The sequence below is a fragment of the Plectropomus leopardus genome, chromosome 15 (genome assembly GCF_008729295.1).
Source record: "Plectropomus leopardus isolate mb chromosome 15, YSFRI_Pleo_2.0, whole genome shotgun sequence".
Classification (NCBI taxonomy): domain Eukaryota; kingdom Metazoa; phylum Chordata; class Actinopteri; order Perciformes; family Serranidae; genus Plectropomus; species Plectropomus leopardus.
Window position 1 is genome coordinate 5430099 of NC_056477.1, and position 17272 is coordinate 5447370.

Consider the following 17272-nt stretch of genomic DNA (forward strand, 5'->3'; position numbering starts at 1 on the left):
AAGAGGTCCTAAGAGACGACAGACAGACGGACAAATCTGCCAAAGGCCTGGCGTGACACTGTGTTGAGCCAGAGCGGCGGAGGGAAACAAGAGAACAAGTTAGGCTTATTCTCAGCAATTTTTATTCGGTTTCAAATAGTTTATCTCTGGGAGTGGAAATGGCTTTGGGCTGTATGTTTGTGTGTGTGAATTCAACTTTGAGGGCTTTTTTTTTTTTTACTGTGTGCGATTAAGCGTGTGTGTTTGTACGAGGGCATTTGGAAGCAAAGAGTTGTACGTACCAATCGCAGGAGTGGTTGGTGTCAAAGAGGAGGCAGCTGAGTCAACCTGCCTACCCCCCACAACACACACACATGCACACACACTCACACTGTGCCCCAGCCCCCACATTACCCCACACCTTGTAATGAAAACATCATCAATTATCCCTCTTGACAGGCCCCAGGGACCAAAGGCAGACAGCTCTCTTTGGGGGCTTCTCTTTGTGGACTGACCCTCACAGAAACTGAGACTTGCTACTCACGCACTTTGCAACCATTACATGTGCATGGATGTTTTTTTAGTGCATGCACTGAAAGCTGATGAACCGTGTTTTGCAGGAGGGTAGATAGTGGTACCTGGGAGCTGATAGGAGTAAGATCAGTCCATGTGGTGGAGGGGTATGTGCGGCTGCTGGTGGAGGCGTGGGGGTTATGGTATGGCCGGGGCAGAGTCCTGACACGGACTCCTGAAAGGCCATCTGTTCCATGATTGATGGAAGGAATGATGGATGGAGTGGATGAATAGACGGATACAGTAGATGAGTAGAAAGACTGACACATGGCAGATGTTGGCAGTTCAGAGGATACATATTAGTTCTAGAAATATCCGGAATATTGACATTTTATTGTTGTTTATGGCATCGGCTGCTCATATCCTGAGATTGATTCTGCTTTGACTATTAATTTTAAAATAAAACATTTTGCTTTTGTGATTTTTTTTAATCCTTATTTGAAAACCCAGAGATAACACATCCTTGGTGCAGATGTAGTTTATGAATCCCACTCTAGACTAGGCGGTCGACAGATTATTGGCCTGGCAGATTATCAGGGCTGATATTTGGCATTGTGATGATTATCTGTATCTGCGTTTTATTTTAATGATTGCAGATAAAATTATTAATCAAAAAGTGCAGTTATATTTATTCATTTTTAATTGAAATTTTCACTGAACTTTACAAAAAAAGTTGCTGGGAGCTTGCTGTATATGATGTTGAAAGTCTCAGTTTTTGATTAAACATTTGATAAAGGCAAAGTTTTGGATTGGAGTTTGAAATGATCCACATCTTAAATTTTGATGGAAAGATTTTCATTTTTATCATAAATGCATATCTGTTTAAAATATCAGTTGTCGGTCTCATTAAGTACTAATATTTGGTATTGGCCCTAAAAAAACAATATCAGTCGATTCCTACTTTTGACCTGTCAGCCCACCTTAATGAATTTCATAAGTTTGGGTTTCTAAGGAGAGTTTAGGTTTTCAGCGACCATTTCAGAGGGGTCTCCATCCTGCCAAGAATCGCATCTTGGGAAAAACACTGCATACTATACATTTTTTAAACTAAAAATATTCAATTCTGTTATATATAATAGAGTTTGGGAAAGTTTCCATCCAAAGCTCTGTCTGTATGAAAGTCATAAAGAGCGCTGCACATTTATTTGTGACCTGACCCGGAAGTTAACATCGCCCTGGTCCCTTGAGATGAGATTGGATTTTGGGTTAATGCAGAAAACAAGCTCTGTGGCAAGCAATAGTTTATGACATTTACACATTTTATTCAGCAAGTCTCCTCAAATGAACTCAGTTTTTGTTCATTTTTTGTCAAACTACACACAGTCACAGGGTGTTAACGTCACCAGTGAGGCTGTTAAGAGTTCAGCATGACGACGTACTCTAATGTCATTTCTCCTTTTAAGACACAAAAGAGTTTAGCAATTACAAGTTGGGTATTCAATAAAATACTTCATGTTGTAGAACAAAATGTGAAAGTTTCTTATCATTGTGTTAACCACAGACCTTCTTTCATCCAACCAAGACCCATTCAAAAACCCATTTGACCTCTTTGTTAACTAATTTCTGCATTTTAGGAGCCGCTCCTGCAGCACTCGTTTGGTTGGATCTTGGTTGCATGCATGGAAATAATTCTTGAAGCTGGTTTGATATATTAGTTGATTTGGCTTTATCACATCAGGTCAGTTCTCAGTCAGAACACGTCCATCACAGAAAAGTCTAAAAAAAAATACATTTATCTGTATTTGATAGGAGAATGTTGCCTGGGTTGTGAACATTTTATACCAAAGAAGACAACAGTCCACCCAAGCACATTAAGGATGGCTTGGGTGTGCTTCGTTGGATATTTTCTTTCCTTTTTGACTTCAATTACTTGCATATATATAGTCCAGGTCAGGTCTTTTTCAAAGTCTCTTTACATTTCTGTCAACCCTTTATTTCAGCCTTTTCTCCCACTTTCTCTTCTGTTTCTTGTATCGTTTTACCTTTCTGTTTAAAAGCCCTCAAGGGCAGTTAACTTTTAATTCATGCCACCTTTGAACTTTTCCAAAATGTCTGCCATAGATCTAGACCAAATGCAAACGTGTGTGTGTGTGTGTGTGTGTGTGTGTGTGTGTGCGTGTGTGTGTTTGTGTGTGTGTGTGTGTGTGTGTGTGTGTGTGTGTTTTGATCTGGCCTCAGTCAAGGGGCGAGTTGGTGTGTTTCCTTGAGAACGTGAGAACTTTACAGACCCTCAAGGTCGGTCAGTAGTACTGGAGGGGATCACCAGTCGCAAGGCATCTAACGCGGCCCCCAAGAATACACACAAACCACAGACACACACACACACACACACACACACATGCACACACACACATTTACGTTCATGTTCAGTTCATGTTCAAACTAGAAGATTTTTCTTTTCTTCCAGTTTTTGTTTTTACAATCGTTAGACGTCACCAGCCCTGTAATTAGCTCGATGACAGCTCGGTGTTTGTTTTTTATTGTTTTAAAACAATAACATGTTTAAATAATTAAAGATCAAGGTGAGAGGATATTTAATCTCTTTAATTTCTCAATTACCATCATTACCATCTTTTTCTTCTTCTTGCTTTGCCATCCATCTTCGTCTCCCCCTCTCCCCTCCCCTCCCCTCCAGCCCCTCATATAATTTCATAGTTGGGAAACTATGAAACAGTTCAGTGTGTGGTTTCATTGTTGGACGTCTGAGTGATTGATGGCTTCATGCTGAAGCTGTGTTTCACACTAGCTCTATTTTTCATTATCAGCTGTGTGTTATAGTGCATGTGTGTGTGCATGAGAGTGTGTGTCTTCAGAGTGGACAAAGGCCCAATAACTCAGATGTGTGAAGTCGTTCTTGGTTTGGTACCCACTAATCATTTTACGATGATTTGCAAATCCGAAGAAGAGGCTCAATCTCAGCCCTCAGACGCGCCCACGCACACACACACACACACACACACACACACACACACACAGATGCTTTTGCATAGGCCCACAGCAGTGATGTCAGTGCCTGGGTGGGGTGTGGAGTTCCCCACCATCACTGTGGTATTTATTGGAGAGTGAGTGGCAAGTTGACGTGTGGAGGAGTCAGGGAAAAATATTGTCATAAGTCTGTGGTTAGCTTTGGAATGATTCTATCCAACACTTAGAGATTAGCAGTGCTAGCACTTTAGCCTCTCATTCTCAAATACATGACCTCCAAGAAACTTCCTTTTTAAAAAAGAAATCAAACTTTGGCAGTAAAATGTTCACCACCTTTCAAGAGTTTAGCATAGCTTCTGTGCGTAGCATGATTTTGTTCAGCCAGTGATATATTAAATCTGCTAAGTGTGAAATCACATTAGCGCTAGCTGTTAGCCATTATCCATTAGGCTGTGTTTGGTGATCCAGAGGATTGTGGGATCTTTTCTGGCTGCAGTCAGCAGCTCGATACCTTTTACTTACAGCAACTGCAGCCGCCTGCCCTAGATACAGTTGGTGTGTGTGTGATTGCATATGCAGTTGTGCTATTATTTGTCAGCCTCATGTCTCTTTTGTAAGTGCAGCGTACAAGTGTGTGCGTGTCTTTGTGTCTCACTTCCATGCGTGTGCTCGATGGATCCTGTGGCTTCGCCGTCGTGGTAATCAGTTTGCGCGTTGGCTGAACTAATTTATCAATTCAGTTCCTCCCACTTGTATTCTCTCCCATGCGTGAACCCCGCTCTCCTTCCCCTGCTCTCTGTCTCTGGCTCCCTCTCAGACAAAACACTTCTTTCTGAAAAACCATAAGGGTTTCCTATCTTTTATGCATGCCTTCTGCCTCTCTGACTTCTCTCTCCCTCCGCTCTTTTCTTCTATGACTCCCTCTCACTCAATTTTCCTCTAATGTACAGCTGCCTTACATTTTAATGGCCTTGAACCATGATATCATAGCAATATTGGTGCACTTGCGCAGTTTCAAAGGCAACGGAAGAGAGCTATAATTTATAGATGAGATATCTTGTGATATCTATCCATAACTCATCATTTTACACCTACTTGTCTCATAATGTTATGATTGAAGTTTTCTGCATGAAACACTGTGAGGCTGGTGGCATGGTGGGTATAGCCATAGGCTGGTACTGTGTGTTTGCACGTGGACAGCTGACCTAAGGTGCCCCGGCGGAGCACGGCGGTCAGGTTGGTGTGCATGGCGATGTACGTGCATTTGTGAGTATGTATGTGAGCGTGTGTGTGTATTTGTGTGTCAGGATGTGTGTGTGTGTGTCCATTGGAGTGAGAGAAATCATAGCTAGTGAACCAGGTGGTGAATGCAGACAGGCAATAACTCATGGTAGAGGAGTCTGACAGAGCTGAGGGGTTGGAGAGGAGATGTGGTGCACGGCAACGCACACACACTTAATTTTTCTCACTTTTCACCGTCTTTTTACTTCTTCTCTTCACAGTTTCAAACATACTTGTGTTCCTCCTATCCTTCCTCTTTAGTAATTTCTCTGTCTTCCAACATACTTCTTCTTCTATCCACATTACTATTATTTGTCAGCTTTCCTCCTTTCTCTCCGCCCTCTCTCTGTTTTGTAGCATTAGCGATGGCGGGGGAAGTGAACGGGGCTGAGGGTGCTGCTCACTTGTTTGTTACGACAGATTAAGTCATTGATTTGTAAAAGTGGTGCACTGATGGAGAAGGTTCTTTGCCGCTGAAGACGAAATGGGAGAGAGAAAGCCGAGGAGGGGAGACGGATGGAGGAGAAGAAAGAGAGGCAGAAAATGGAAGGAAAAAAGACGAGGTAACGGCAGAGAGAGGAGTTAAGCGGAAGGTGGGAGGAAAGAGGGGAGAAAAGGAGGCGGCATGAGATAGTTAAGCAAAATGCTAAATATAGAACAGAGGGATGGAGGGGGCGGAGACGGGTGAGAAAGATAGGGAGATACAGGAATGAGGAGGGAGGGGTGTAGCTGTACTTTGAATGACAGAGATGTCAAATAAAGACAGAGGAGGAAGAGAAAGCTTCGTCTTTCAACGCTGCGTCCTCTTTGCCTCTAACATTTGCCGCTCCGAAGAGCATAAGGGAGCAATTGTGAAGTACCCTTACCTAGTTTCAGCATTCCCCCAACCCAGGTTCGTTTCACCCCCCTAGGGGCCAACGGTGAGTTTCTAATTAAAACGTCGGGGGCAAAAGGGTAATTATGATAATAACATAATAATATCGCCAGGGTTATTAGAATGTTCTGTGGTCCCCAAATTGCTTCCTCTGAGAGATCAGATTTCAGTGGCATTACGTAAAGTCAAATTTCCTTGAAAGTCAGGTGAAATGAAATGGATTCCCCCATGGTCGAGGTGCAATCTGACAATCTGATTCCCTCTTGTGTGTCACAGTCTAAAATAAGCCTTTTCATCACATTGACATATCCACTCCCCCTCCTCACTTACCTCCAAGCTCAATTTAGTCAGGAGAGTTGATGTGGTTAGGAAGGCCTCTCGTTTAATAATTTTTGTTTTGTTTCTCTGTACTCTCTCCTAATGGCACTTTGTTTCTCTGCCCCGTGTAACGAGCTCTGTGTGGCTGTGTGTAACAAGAGCACATTTGTTTTAAGCTTAGAGAACGCTGCTAGAACGCTAGCTCCAAGCACTGTAGCTCGGAGCTAGCATGCTGTTGCTTGGAGGGGCGTCCCGCTGTTTTCTCTCAGCCCTTCGTGGTACCTGACTGGGATGAGGCTTTGCGGATCCCTCCTACTCCCCATTTACACACCCCCTCCGTCTCAGGCAGCCCTGAGGCGGCCCACCTCCAGCTGTGGCTGCCGTTCACAGCGCCGCTTGGTGCAAGTACCGATTGCTTTGGAGTGCCTCCCCTCGCTCAAATAGGCAGTAATTACGGGCTTAAAGAGGTTTAGTGGTCCAGCAAACTACATAATCACCCCCTGAATTAGCCCCAGCTCATCAGCCTCAGTCCAACGAGCAGCGCTTACCACTAGCACTAGCTAGCATGTTGCACCCCCTTCCCTTTATTGCACAGAGGGAAGCACAGCAGCAGGTGTTGTGCAACATCCGGCCCCCTTAATAAATTTAGCCTCCCCTGAGCTGGAATGGGGAGGACTAATGAAGCACGCCCTCGCTCTTAGTAAAAAACAAGCAGAGAGTACAGACACATACAGCACACAGACTAAGATGCTTTCCCTCAGAATCAACAGACCTCACCCTTTACAGTCCACGTGAAGCACAACAATACAGCACTTTGTGAAGACTTGAGACGTGGTCATGTGCATACATGCTATAAGCTTCAGTATACATATAGGCTAGAGACCCACCCAACTGTAAAGCAGACGGATCATTGTTCACACCCTGCAGCGCAGCAGGGACAGCTACAGCAGAGGCTGCTGCACTGCATTATGCTGTGTGCCCTCAGAGTTTTGGAAAAGCGATGCATGATGCTAATCATCAATTATCATAGTGAAGGAGCTGGTAATGCTGTACATTGTCTAATCCACTTTGTACTAGAGCTTTAATGACATACTTTTCACCCTTTGCCTCACCAGCTAACTAGATTTATCTCATTCCCATAGGCAAGAGCGCTGTGAGATTTCCCTAAATCAACAAAAGCTGTTTTTTGAGAGGGAAAATGCTCATTAATAAATGAAAAGCCCAAGAACATCTGTTTTTTTTTTTTTTCCTCAATTTTCTTTATCTTCAGACGAGATGGAGAGATTTGATGACAAAAACAGTTTGAAAGGGGGCGTCTTTGCCATTTCTGGTGCATATATCGGGGTTTCTAACAAAAACAAAAAAACGGAGATGAATTATTCATGGTACAAGCTTTGAGTTGGTTTAACGTAGTCCAACGCCATAAAAGAGGCTGTTTCTGCGCTTTGCAGCGCAAAGACGGGGGGCGTTTATTTTGCACAGAGGGCACTCTGAAACTCTCATCCTGTAGTTGGTTCATTTTGAGTCCTTTAAAAGATCTGTTTTTGCTCTGTTTTGTTTTTTTGCATTGGAGCAGCCCGAATCAGAGGAAATTAGGTTAGGGGTGCTTTGTTTTTTTTTTCTGTTGTTGTTTTGTTCGCTCTCACTCTCTTTTCTTTCTTTCTTTAATCCCCCCTTTCTCCCAGAGCCAGCTTTGTTGCTGGGTCCCTGCTCCCTAATGAAGTCAAAGGGATGTCAGTCGATGCCACCTACACAGAAAGGAATTTGAAATGGCGTAGCTCTCGCAGCGCAGCGTGAGCACACACACACAGGATGAAACTTCCACTGAATGAGCAAGAAAATTTTGGAAATTGGAGGCTTGTTGTATGAGATACAACAGGCTTACGGTTTGGAACGCTTGTTTTAAAGTCTGCTTGTGCTCAGGGTTCTGGGCATTTGTTGTTAGCATAACAATGTGCTTGCCTCCCCAAATATTTAAGGTAATCTCATACACGTCTGGCAGCAGCAAGGCTACACTTCCAGTAAACTGTGTTTGTGAATGTGTGTGTATGGGTGCGTAAGACAGTTTGGTATGATACTCTGATGCCCTTCTAGCCAAAAAGGCCCCCGGATTAGCCGTCAGGCATTCCTGATGGGCAGCTCGGTTTCCACAGAGATTTGACCTGGGAACAGTGAGGGAACAGACCTGGCCAAGTCGAGGCTTTTCGCTTTTACCTCAACTGGCACATGCAAGTCAATAACCATGCATAATGTTGTTAGCGTGTGCCGTAACCTGCTTGGTGTTTCGGGTTGTTAATTTTTACTGTCTCAGGAGATTTAAGCTTTTTTTGCGGAAAAAAGTAACTAAATGTATCTCACTGATAACAGAGAAGTACACTAAAGTAAATTACTGCACATTGACAAGTTGTTTACTGTGATTCATCGTGTTTTCTGGCATCCTTGAGCCTCGTGGCGAACCCAGCCATCTGGTGGTAAAGTAAGCTTACTCAAAATACCGTTGACCCGCGTCTGTTATCCACAGATTGTGCAGTGTCATGGCCTCTTTTTGAGGCACGTCACATGACTGTGACAACATATGATTTTCCTCTCTCTTATTCCTCCCTCCATCCTGTTTCATGGTTGCAGTTTTATAAAGCTAATGTGGCGTGTCAAGCCTTTTTAATGGGATGCACAGAGGCTCGAGGAAGCACGGCTTTAAATAGAAATATATGCAACGATAACACCCTAACATTAATGGCTAAAGAAGCGACGGGACTGAGAGGACTGTGGCTGCAGTGAATTGGTTAACAAAGATGGAGTCTCACACATTAGGACTGAGATATAAAGGTAAAATGTCATCTAAAATGTGATATATTTTAAGGAAATTTTTGAGCAGACAGTGCAAAAGCAGGGCCCAAAAATCACCAAAATCCTACATAAGGAGTATGAGCTGATGCCTTCAGGCAGAAGGTTACCAAACTGTAGCTTAACAGATATACATTTTTGTTAGTCCCTTTATCAGTCAAACTACTTAACAATAAGTGATCGTGTGTGTGTGTGTGTGTGTGTGTGTGTGTGTGTGTGTGTGTGTGTGATCAGTAAGCCATATATGTGCATATTTTGGTATAGGGCATTGTGTAATATCTGATGTAGGGTATATGAAGTGTGTATTTCTTAGTGTGTGTGCTTTTATTAGGTGTAGGGCATTTGTGCAATAATCTTGTATAGCACTTTAGTGTAATTATCATTGTAGAGCATCCATGAAATTTAGGACATTGTGCAATACTCTTGGGGTGTATGGACTGGTGGGGACACTGTGGGTTAATTGTAGTCTGATTGTATGTGTGTGTGACGGCGTCGCCTGTGTTCTCTTGTCCTAATGTGTGAATCCGGGGAAGAAACTGTGTTAATTGTAGTTTGACTGTGTATTTGTATGGCCATGTGGCCTGGGTCTCTCGGTTGTCCAAGACAAATTTCTCTTAAGGGAGACAATAAAGGCTTATCTTATCTCTAATCTCTTATCTTATCTTACTTACCAACTGAATTTACACAAGGATATTTGACTTATATCGGCAACGAATCTAGCATTCAGATGCCAAAACAAAAAACCATGCAAAGGTTGAATTTTACGAGTGCTGTTTTGTCAATGTTTATGTCAATTTTTAAAGGGCGGATACCTTATTTTTGAGCCAAAGCTAAATTAAAAGGGAAGTGTTTTTCAGCAGTGAGGGGAAGAGACAGCCAGAGAGAGAGAATCGGAAAAGACAACTTTTTGCTGAGGAGGCGAGATGAAGGAGAGCAGCAGCAAGATAAAAGACATTTCTCAAATAGCCCTCCCCTCGTGGTGAAGGGGAGGCATCCCCGACAAAAGAGTGACTCAGACTCTTTCTCTTTCTTCTCCCTCTCACCGCTTCTGACAGACTAAGGTGAGGCTTTATACAGTTTACAAATCACAAAAATAAGAATAAGGGAGCCATGAACTTTAGGAAGGTGCTACCTTCTCATGTTTGTTTTGGTTTTGGGTTGTTGCTCCTGCAGATGACAGTAAGATAATGTTTGGACAAATGAATATCTGCTCCCATGTTGTGAGCTATTGTAGCTTCAGGGTTCTCAGACATAAAATAGAAAAACAGAACAGGAAATCAGTTTTGGGGTGTAATTTTACTTCTTTGGCAGCATTTTAGCCAGTTTGGACATTTTTACGAACTAATTCCACACAAGATGAGAATGAACTTTAACAGTATGTATTCTGCAGACCCTTAATAACATATATTGTAAAGCTAATAACAATCATCTCCAGAATTAAACAAGTGCTCTGACAGTCTGACCTGGATAAAACCACTCTTATTTCCTCCACTTTAAAATCTCCTCTTTCTGGCATGAAACAAAAGTAACTCTCACTTCCAACTAGTTAAGAACAACTCAGTGGCCAAAATAAATAGTGGTATACATTTCTGCAAACCATAGATATGTACATTTGGACGAGATTATGCAGCGGATATGTCGAAACTTTACGTTTCAGCGAGCTGTGGTTAACTTGTGGTCAGGCTCAGGTGCAAAACTACTTGGTTATGGTAGGAAAAGATTGTGTTGTGGCTTAGAATACCTGGTTTGTGGCTTAACAGAGCGATCTCTTGGTAAAAAAAAGAAAAAAGAAAAATACCCTTGTGTGGTGGCAAAAAAAAAACAGTGGAAGTCTCAGCATGACTTGCTACAAAACAACTGTTTGGTTGTTTGTCGGTCTGCAGCTTCGCCGGAGTCTCAGTTAGGTATGACAGCTCAAAGTCAGCTCATATACTATAAACTTTAAAAACATTGATTTAAAACATATGAAACATACAAATGTAATATATCTGTGGTTTGCTGAAACGTACCATGCCAACATTCTCCTCTGGTGACTGGGCTGTTCTGAATGCAGCAGCTAGACTTCTCACTGGTTTTAACAGAAGAGATAACATCAACCCGGTCCTGGTTTCTCTCCGCTGGCTCCCTCTCCGATTTAGAATTGATTTTGAGATTTTACTGATCACTTTAAAAGCACATCTGGGTCCTGCCCCAAGCTACATAGCATAAATGTTGACCCCATGTGAGCCAGTTCGCAGCCTCAGATCCTCAGGTGGGGCCTTTCAGACTGTCGAGGCTTAAATGACCCAACTTTTGCCATCAGGGCCCCTCGACTGTGGCTCGACCTGCCTGAGGAGAAAAGGCTTTCAGAATCAGTACCTCCTTTAAAATCGATTTTTATAGACTTATAGTTTTTTTTTTAAATTATATTGTTTTTTTCTTTGTTGCATTTGCTTTACATTGGGCTTCTGTCATTCTATTGCCTTTAAAATATCATTTTATTATTATTATTATTATTATTATTATTATTTTTTATTATTATTATTATTATTAATTAATTAATTTATTTTGTATTACAATAAAACTCAAGCTTTATTTTAAGTTATTAATCAAGCAAATAATCTGATTACTATTTTCTTGTAGCACTGTAGTGGTTGACATTTTTCGCCACTGCTCTGCCTCGAATAGTTTTTCCTGGGTTAGACATGGGACAGGGGGAGTAAAGAGGGGTCTTGCAGAATATTTATGCTCTTATCTCTTTGCTAAACCCCTGGGGCTCCAGATATACATTTCCAAGTCTCCTCCCTGCCTCCTTCTTCCCTCTTCCTCTCTTTCCTTCTTCTCTCCGTCTATCTATCCCTCGCTTGTTCTTGTCTGAGGGGGTCAGAGAGGAAGACGGTCAGACAGGGAGGGGATGTTACTGATGCTCTGTTACTCACCCACCACGCACACACACACACACACACACAACAAGCAAGCTCAGTGGCTGAAATGAAAGCAAACACACACACGTAAAAATGCACAAGTAAAATCTCTGACTCAAGTGGATGCACACAATACAGCACACATGCATGCACACACACGCACACTAGGATTGATAAGACATACATAAGGAGCAAACACACACACACACACACACACACACACACACACACACACACACCCCTCCTGGCACCCACATGCTCAGAGCCCAGCAGAGAGCGGCGAGCAGGGTGGAAATTCTCATGAAAGGAGTTGTATATTTTGGAGAAGACATATCATTAAGATAGGCGGAGGGAAGAGGGAAGGGAGGGAAGGATGCGCAGAAACTTTCCATCTGCTCTTTTAAAGAACATGTTATTGCTTTTACTCACTAAAGGTCTTTCTCTCTCTCGCTCTCTCTACCCGCCTGAACCACTGCCAAAGACCATTAAGACACCAGAATCACTCACAGACAATATTAAAACGGGGTGACTTGTTGCTGAGTGAGAAAACTAAATCACAGTGTTTTGACAGATAGGAGCTAATTTGGTGGTTTAGAGGGGAAAGAAGGAGGACAAAAACAGTCTTGATGTACTGGCTTTCGTTCCGTCTCTTCCTGGTAACTCTTCCATTAAGTGTGTTGTTTTGTATCTGAAAACTCTGGTACATGTTGCACATGTAGGAGGTTATATTGGGCGGCATGCAGTAGAAGAAGGAGTTTTCAGATCTTTGGCTTTGGTAAAAATAGAAATACCACAATGTAAAAAAAACACTTGATTAAAAGTCCTGCATTCAGATTTTTACTTAGTAAAAGTTGTGCTCTTAGCAATATGTACTTGCATTAAAGGAGCAGTGTGCAGGTTTTTAGTGGCCAAGTGTGATTCCTGGTGAAATTTTTTTCAGTTTTGTTTGTTCAGAAGTTTTTTACCCGAAGCTGAATTATCTTAAGTTTCACCTCATAAATCACACTATCCCAGCATCTGACAATGTGTGCTCATTTTTTCCCCGATAAGATAAAGACATTTAGGAGGTTTTCACCAGCATCCAAATTATTTGCAGAAGTCTTTTCCTCCCCAAAACAAACGGACTCAGTGAATTCATCCTGCTAAAAACACTGAATAAATCAATTTCATGTGTTGTTTGGTTCATTAAGGAGAGGCTTTTAACTGCGGTGGCTGACGTTAAACACAGATTGCTGTATCTAGAGCGAGTGTTTGGTTTGTCCATAATGGGGTGCTGTAGAAACATGGAAATGCAAAATGGCAATCTCTGTAGACAAAAGAAAAACACAATGATTCTTATTTTCAGGTGATTATACATTAAAGAGAAGATACTTACTATATAAAATCCAATTTCTGCCAATATATCACCTGAAACCTACACACTTTTTAAACAGCATTTTCATATTTCGCCAACTATCAATCATATTATAAGTCCATGAACCTCAAAATTGTACCTGTGTCTGTACTTGAGTAAATGTACTCAGTTACATTCCACTACTGGCAGGACGTATCAAACAGAGCACACTCACGCAACCAAGCACATTTTTTTCCCAGTGTCAGATTGCGTGTGTGTCTGTTTCTGACTAGTTGTGAATATCTTTCTGGGTATGTGTGCAGGGAAGCTAGAGGCAGGGAAGCACTGAAACAGGGTGTCTTTGTGCTGCACTGTGTCCCCTGGCGTGGCCACAGACCCCCGATATCACGAGGCAGACACTCCTGCTTTAACTTATCTACGATACGTAGAATGGACACATTGATGTCTTCATGTTCAATCAGCTTTGTTGAGAAGAAAGACTTAGAAGGCACATTCGCATGATTAGCCTCGGTATGTCCTCAGCGAGTGTGTGTGTGTGTGTGTGATGTCTGTATGTAAAGAGCTCAATGTGTCAAAACATCAGATGACACAAACCCTAAAGAATATCCTCACTTTCTGGCGCCCCAGATATGCTGTTATTTTAAATATGATATCTGATTAGTCTACAGTATGGAAGAGACAAAGTAAATGAATGGACAGACTGTTCACATGCATGTACATACACACACACACACATAAGGGCACCCACAAAAAGAGTTGGAGGAAAGAAGTGGACACAAATTTGGCCAGAGGCGACAATGGAATTACAGCTTGTCGCATGAAATTAGCCTCCTTGTATTACTGTTACCCACAACCAATCACATGGACAAGGGAAGGCTGGGAAAAAATCATCCTGTCCTCTCTCTCTGCTGGCTCGTCCCGGCATTAAACACAATCCTGTTCATTATGCGCTTAAAAAACTGTGATGAAAAAATGAAAAAACTGGCGCCGCACTGATTTTGCATGCCTTAATGGCTGTTAAGTGTGTGTGTGTATGTGTGTGTTCTTGTTAGACATACTAGATTTATTATACAGTAATAATATGTGTGGCGTCTATTGATAGTCATCATAAAACTGAAGAATAACTGTCAGAATGGCCTGTTCCTATGATGCAAATAAGTCAATTTTAAATGACTTATTTGATGATTTTGTGTTGGTGCTGAATAGCCTAAAACATACACGTAACCACTATCTGAAAATGACACTATCTGATTTTGTTGTGGGTTTGCAAGTTTTATGCACTCATAAATGACGTTGGGGACTTTTTGGTATTGCACGGGATTAAATGTGTGTGTGTATGGTCTGAACTGATACACAAAATATGGGGAAAGGGTTAGGGGTTAGGGTGTGGTTGGGTAACTCTCGCCCTAGCTAACAAAATATTTTTGTCACGCTAACGTGACAAAAATCACTGGATTCATGGTAAAATCACATTCCTGGTTGGCAAAATGAAAACACTTTTGCAGAATAAATCATTGATCTTTAATGATTCTCTTTTGGTTATTTATGTTTTGTTTTTTTTCCCTCTAAATGTAAACATAACATTTTTGGTACGTACATAGTTTCCAGTTGGTGCTCTGTGTTCAACAATCTATTCTCTCCTCCGCTCCGCTGCTCCTTCCTCCTCTCCTCTTTTATGGCCTGCCTATGGTGTTCAGCACAGTCCATGTCTTGTCTGGGTCATGAACAGCACATTGTCCTCGACGAACAAGGCTCCGTGCAACTGTGAAACCCCCCCAACTCTAATATAAATTGACACACTCCCCGAGTTCACATTTATCCAATTTATTCATTCTATATATTTAAACAGGTGGCTCGACTTTAACTGTTCTCAGCTGGCTTCTCGTTTGTGTTGAAACACTGCGCTTAAAGTTTGTTTGGGTTATCTTTGTCACAACTGAACTGTTGTTCATCATACATTCATTTGTCATATTTATGAGTTTTGACGTAAATACAGAATAATCTCAGACTAAAAGAAAGTATCTTGTATCAGTGCAAATTGTCTTGTTTGAACATAAAAAGTGGCCACCTTTAACATCAAGGTGATGCAGCTTGATTTAAAGAATTATAAGCGTTAAAGGCAAAGCGTGCAGGATTTAGGTAGATATATTGGCAGAAATAATTGATATAAAAACTTTATTAATACCTGAAGGGAAATTGCATTATCATAGCAGCCACATATGACATAAATGCATTAAAACAACAGTCAGCAGACTATGGTGACTAAAAACAGTAACTCAATGACTAGATAGGCATATGAATAAAAATATATGGAATGCGATATGATAATTCAATTTCCTTTAGTGTGTAATGTATATAATAATATATATAATGTATAATGTATGTGATGATCATTATGTTTATGTTGCCTAAGAATGAACCACCCTTCTTGGAGACTGCCATGTTGTACCACCATGTTTCTACAGTAGCCCAGAACAGACAAACTAAACTAAAAACTGTAGTTAGTCTCTCCACAATGAGCAGTGTAGGAAAAACACTGATTTTTAAAAACGTGAATCTGCTTTTTTACCGGTTTAAGTCACCAGGTCCGTTTGTTTTGAAGAGGAAGTGACCTCTGCGGGTAAATCAGCTTTTAGTAAAAACCTCTTGATCGTTTGGATCTTAAATTATCAGAAAAAAAAAGGTTACCAAACATTAGCAGGTGATGGGTAGCAGCCTGTCTATGAGACGCCAAATAACATAGAAGAAGCATGATTTTGTGACATAATACTATTTTATTCAGTCTTTCAACTGGTTTAAATCACTTGGCCGGTTTGTTTTCGAGAGGAAGAGACCTGTGTGAATAATTCGGCTCATGATAAAAACCTCCTGATTAATGAACTATGAAGGAAAACTAACTAGGAGAAGTTTCTGCCATCCTCGCTCTTGGACGCCATTAAATCTCCCTAAATCTTACACACGGGACCTTTAAGTTAGGACAATATAAAAATGAAAATTCATTAATCTCTGACATTACATTAGAGAAAAGTAAAATTGTTCCACCTTCTCACTGCAAAGTATTTTTATGTTTAAGCTGTTTCTGTTTAAAGCTTGTACTCAAAAGGATGAAACCAAGAAGTCTTTTCAGGTTTCTGACAATCAGTGCAGCTAAAAAGGATTACAGCAAAATGGCAAACTTAACAGAGCCGTGATAATGCACCGAGTGCAGTAAGGATAAAAGCAAACAGCAGCAATAAAGACAGGAGATTTTACATTCTCTTGTCTGTATTCCATCGGGTTAACGTTACATATTCCCCGCTCGCTGATTACATATGCAGCAGGGTGAAAGGGGGGCCGTCGACGCGAATATATTTGTGTAAGAGGCTGCCTAATTACCAGAGCTGGTTCTCCACTTCACTTAACTTTCTAATTGGCTTGCCTTTTTGGCTGCCATTAATTACAAGATTTCATATTCCATTAATGATCGAGGGGAGAGAGACACGTTAACGCACGCACACACACACACACACATACTTACAGTATATATCCAGATAGACACACTCACAGGCACATACTGACACCTACGCACCAACGAGCATGAGCACACGTCTCATTTTCTACCTCTCATTACGCTGAATGGTTTTGTGTGTGTCGGTGTGTGTGTGTGTAACCTGTGACCTACAACAACTTTTCCTTTACTAAAAGGCGCATCAAAGCCTTTTTTCAACAACAAGAAGCTTCATTAAACAATTTGTGGTCAGCCTTTTCACATCGGTGTTGTCTCCTTCTCCTGCAGCATCCCTACCCGTCAGAAGAACAGAAGAAACAGCTGGCGCAAGACACAGGCCTCACCATCCTACAAGTGAACAACTGGTAAGTCATTTCAGGGTTTACATGCAGTCGATTTCAGGGGTTTGTGCCCCCGAGCTATCCAAGTTCTTAATGATCGGAATTAATGCCTGCGCTCCACCCCTATTTTCATCCTACGCACACACAGAAACACACTCACACCACTTACCGAATCATCCTCACCTAGATCAATCCATCTAAAGAGATATGGCCTGGAGTGATTTTCCAAACCAACAGCCCAACTCAGCCCAAACATGAGCGTCCATGTTAATTAAGAGTCAAACTACCATCTGAAAACATCCAATAAAATCACCCAACATGCAAGTTGGATGATTTTATTGGATGTTTTTCCAGCCATACAAGAATGATTACTGAAAAAGTGGTAGCTCTGAG

General features: G+C 41.6%; 1 protein-coding gene across 1 annotated transcript in view; it reads left to right on the top strand.

The window, feature by feature from the left end:
• Positions 1–16924, top strand: part of LOC121954435 (homeobox protein Meis1-like) — a 68826-nt gene extending 51902 nt beyond the window's left edge. The window contains 1 exon segment of the mRNA XM_042501933.1: positions 16827–16924. Within this exon segment, the coding sequence (XP_042357867.1) occupies positions 16827–16907 (81 nt within the window). The 3' untranslated portion in view covers positions 16908–16924.
• Positions 16925–17272: the final 348 nt, after the last annotated feature.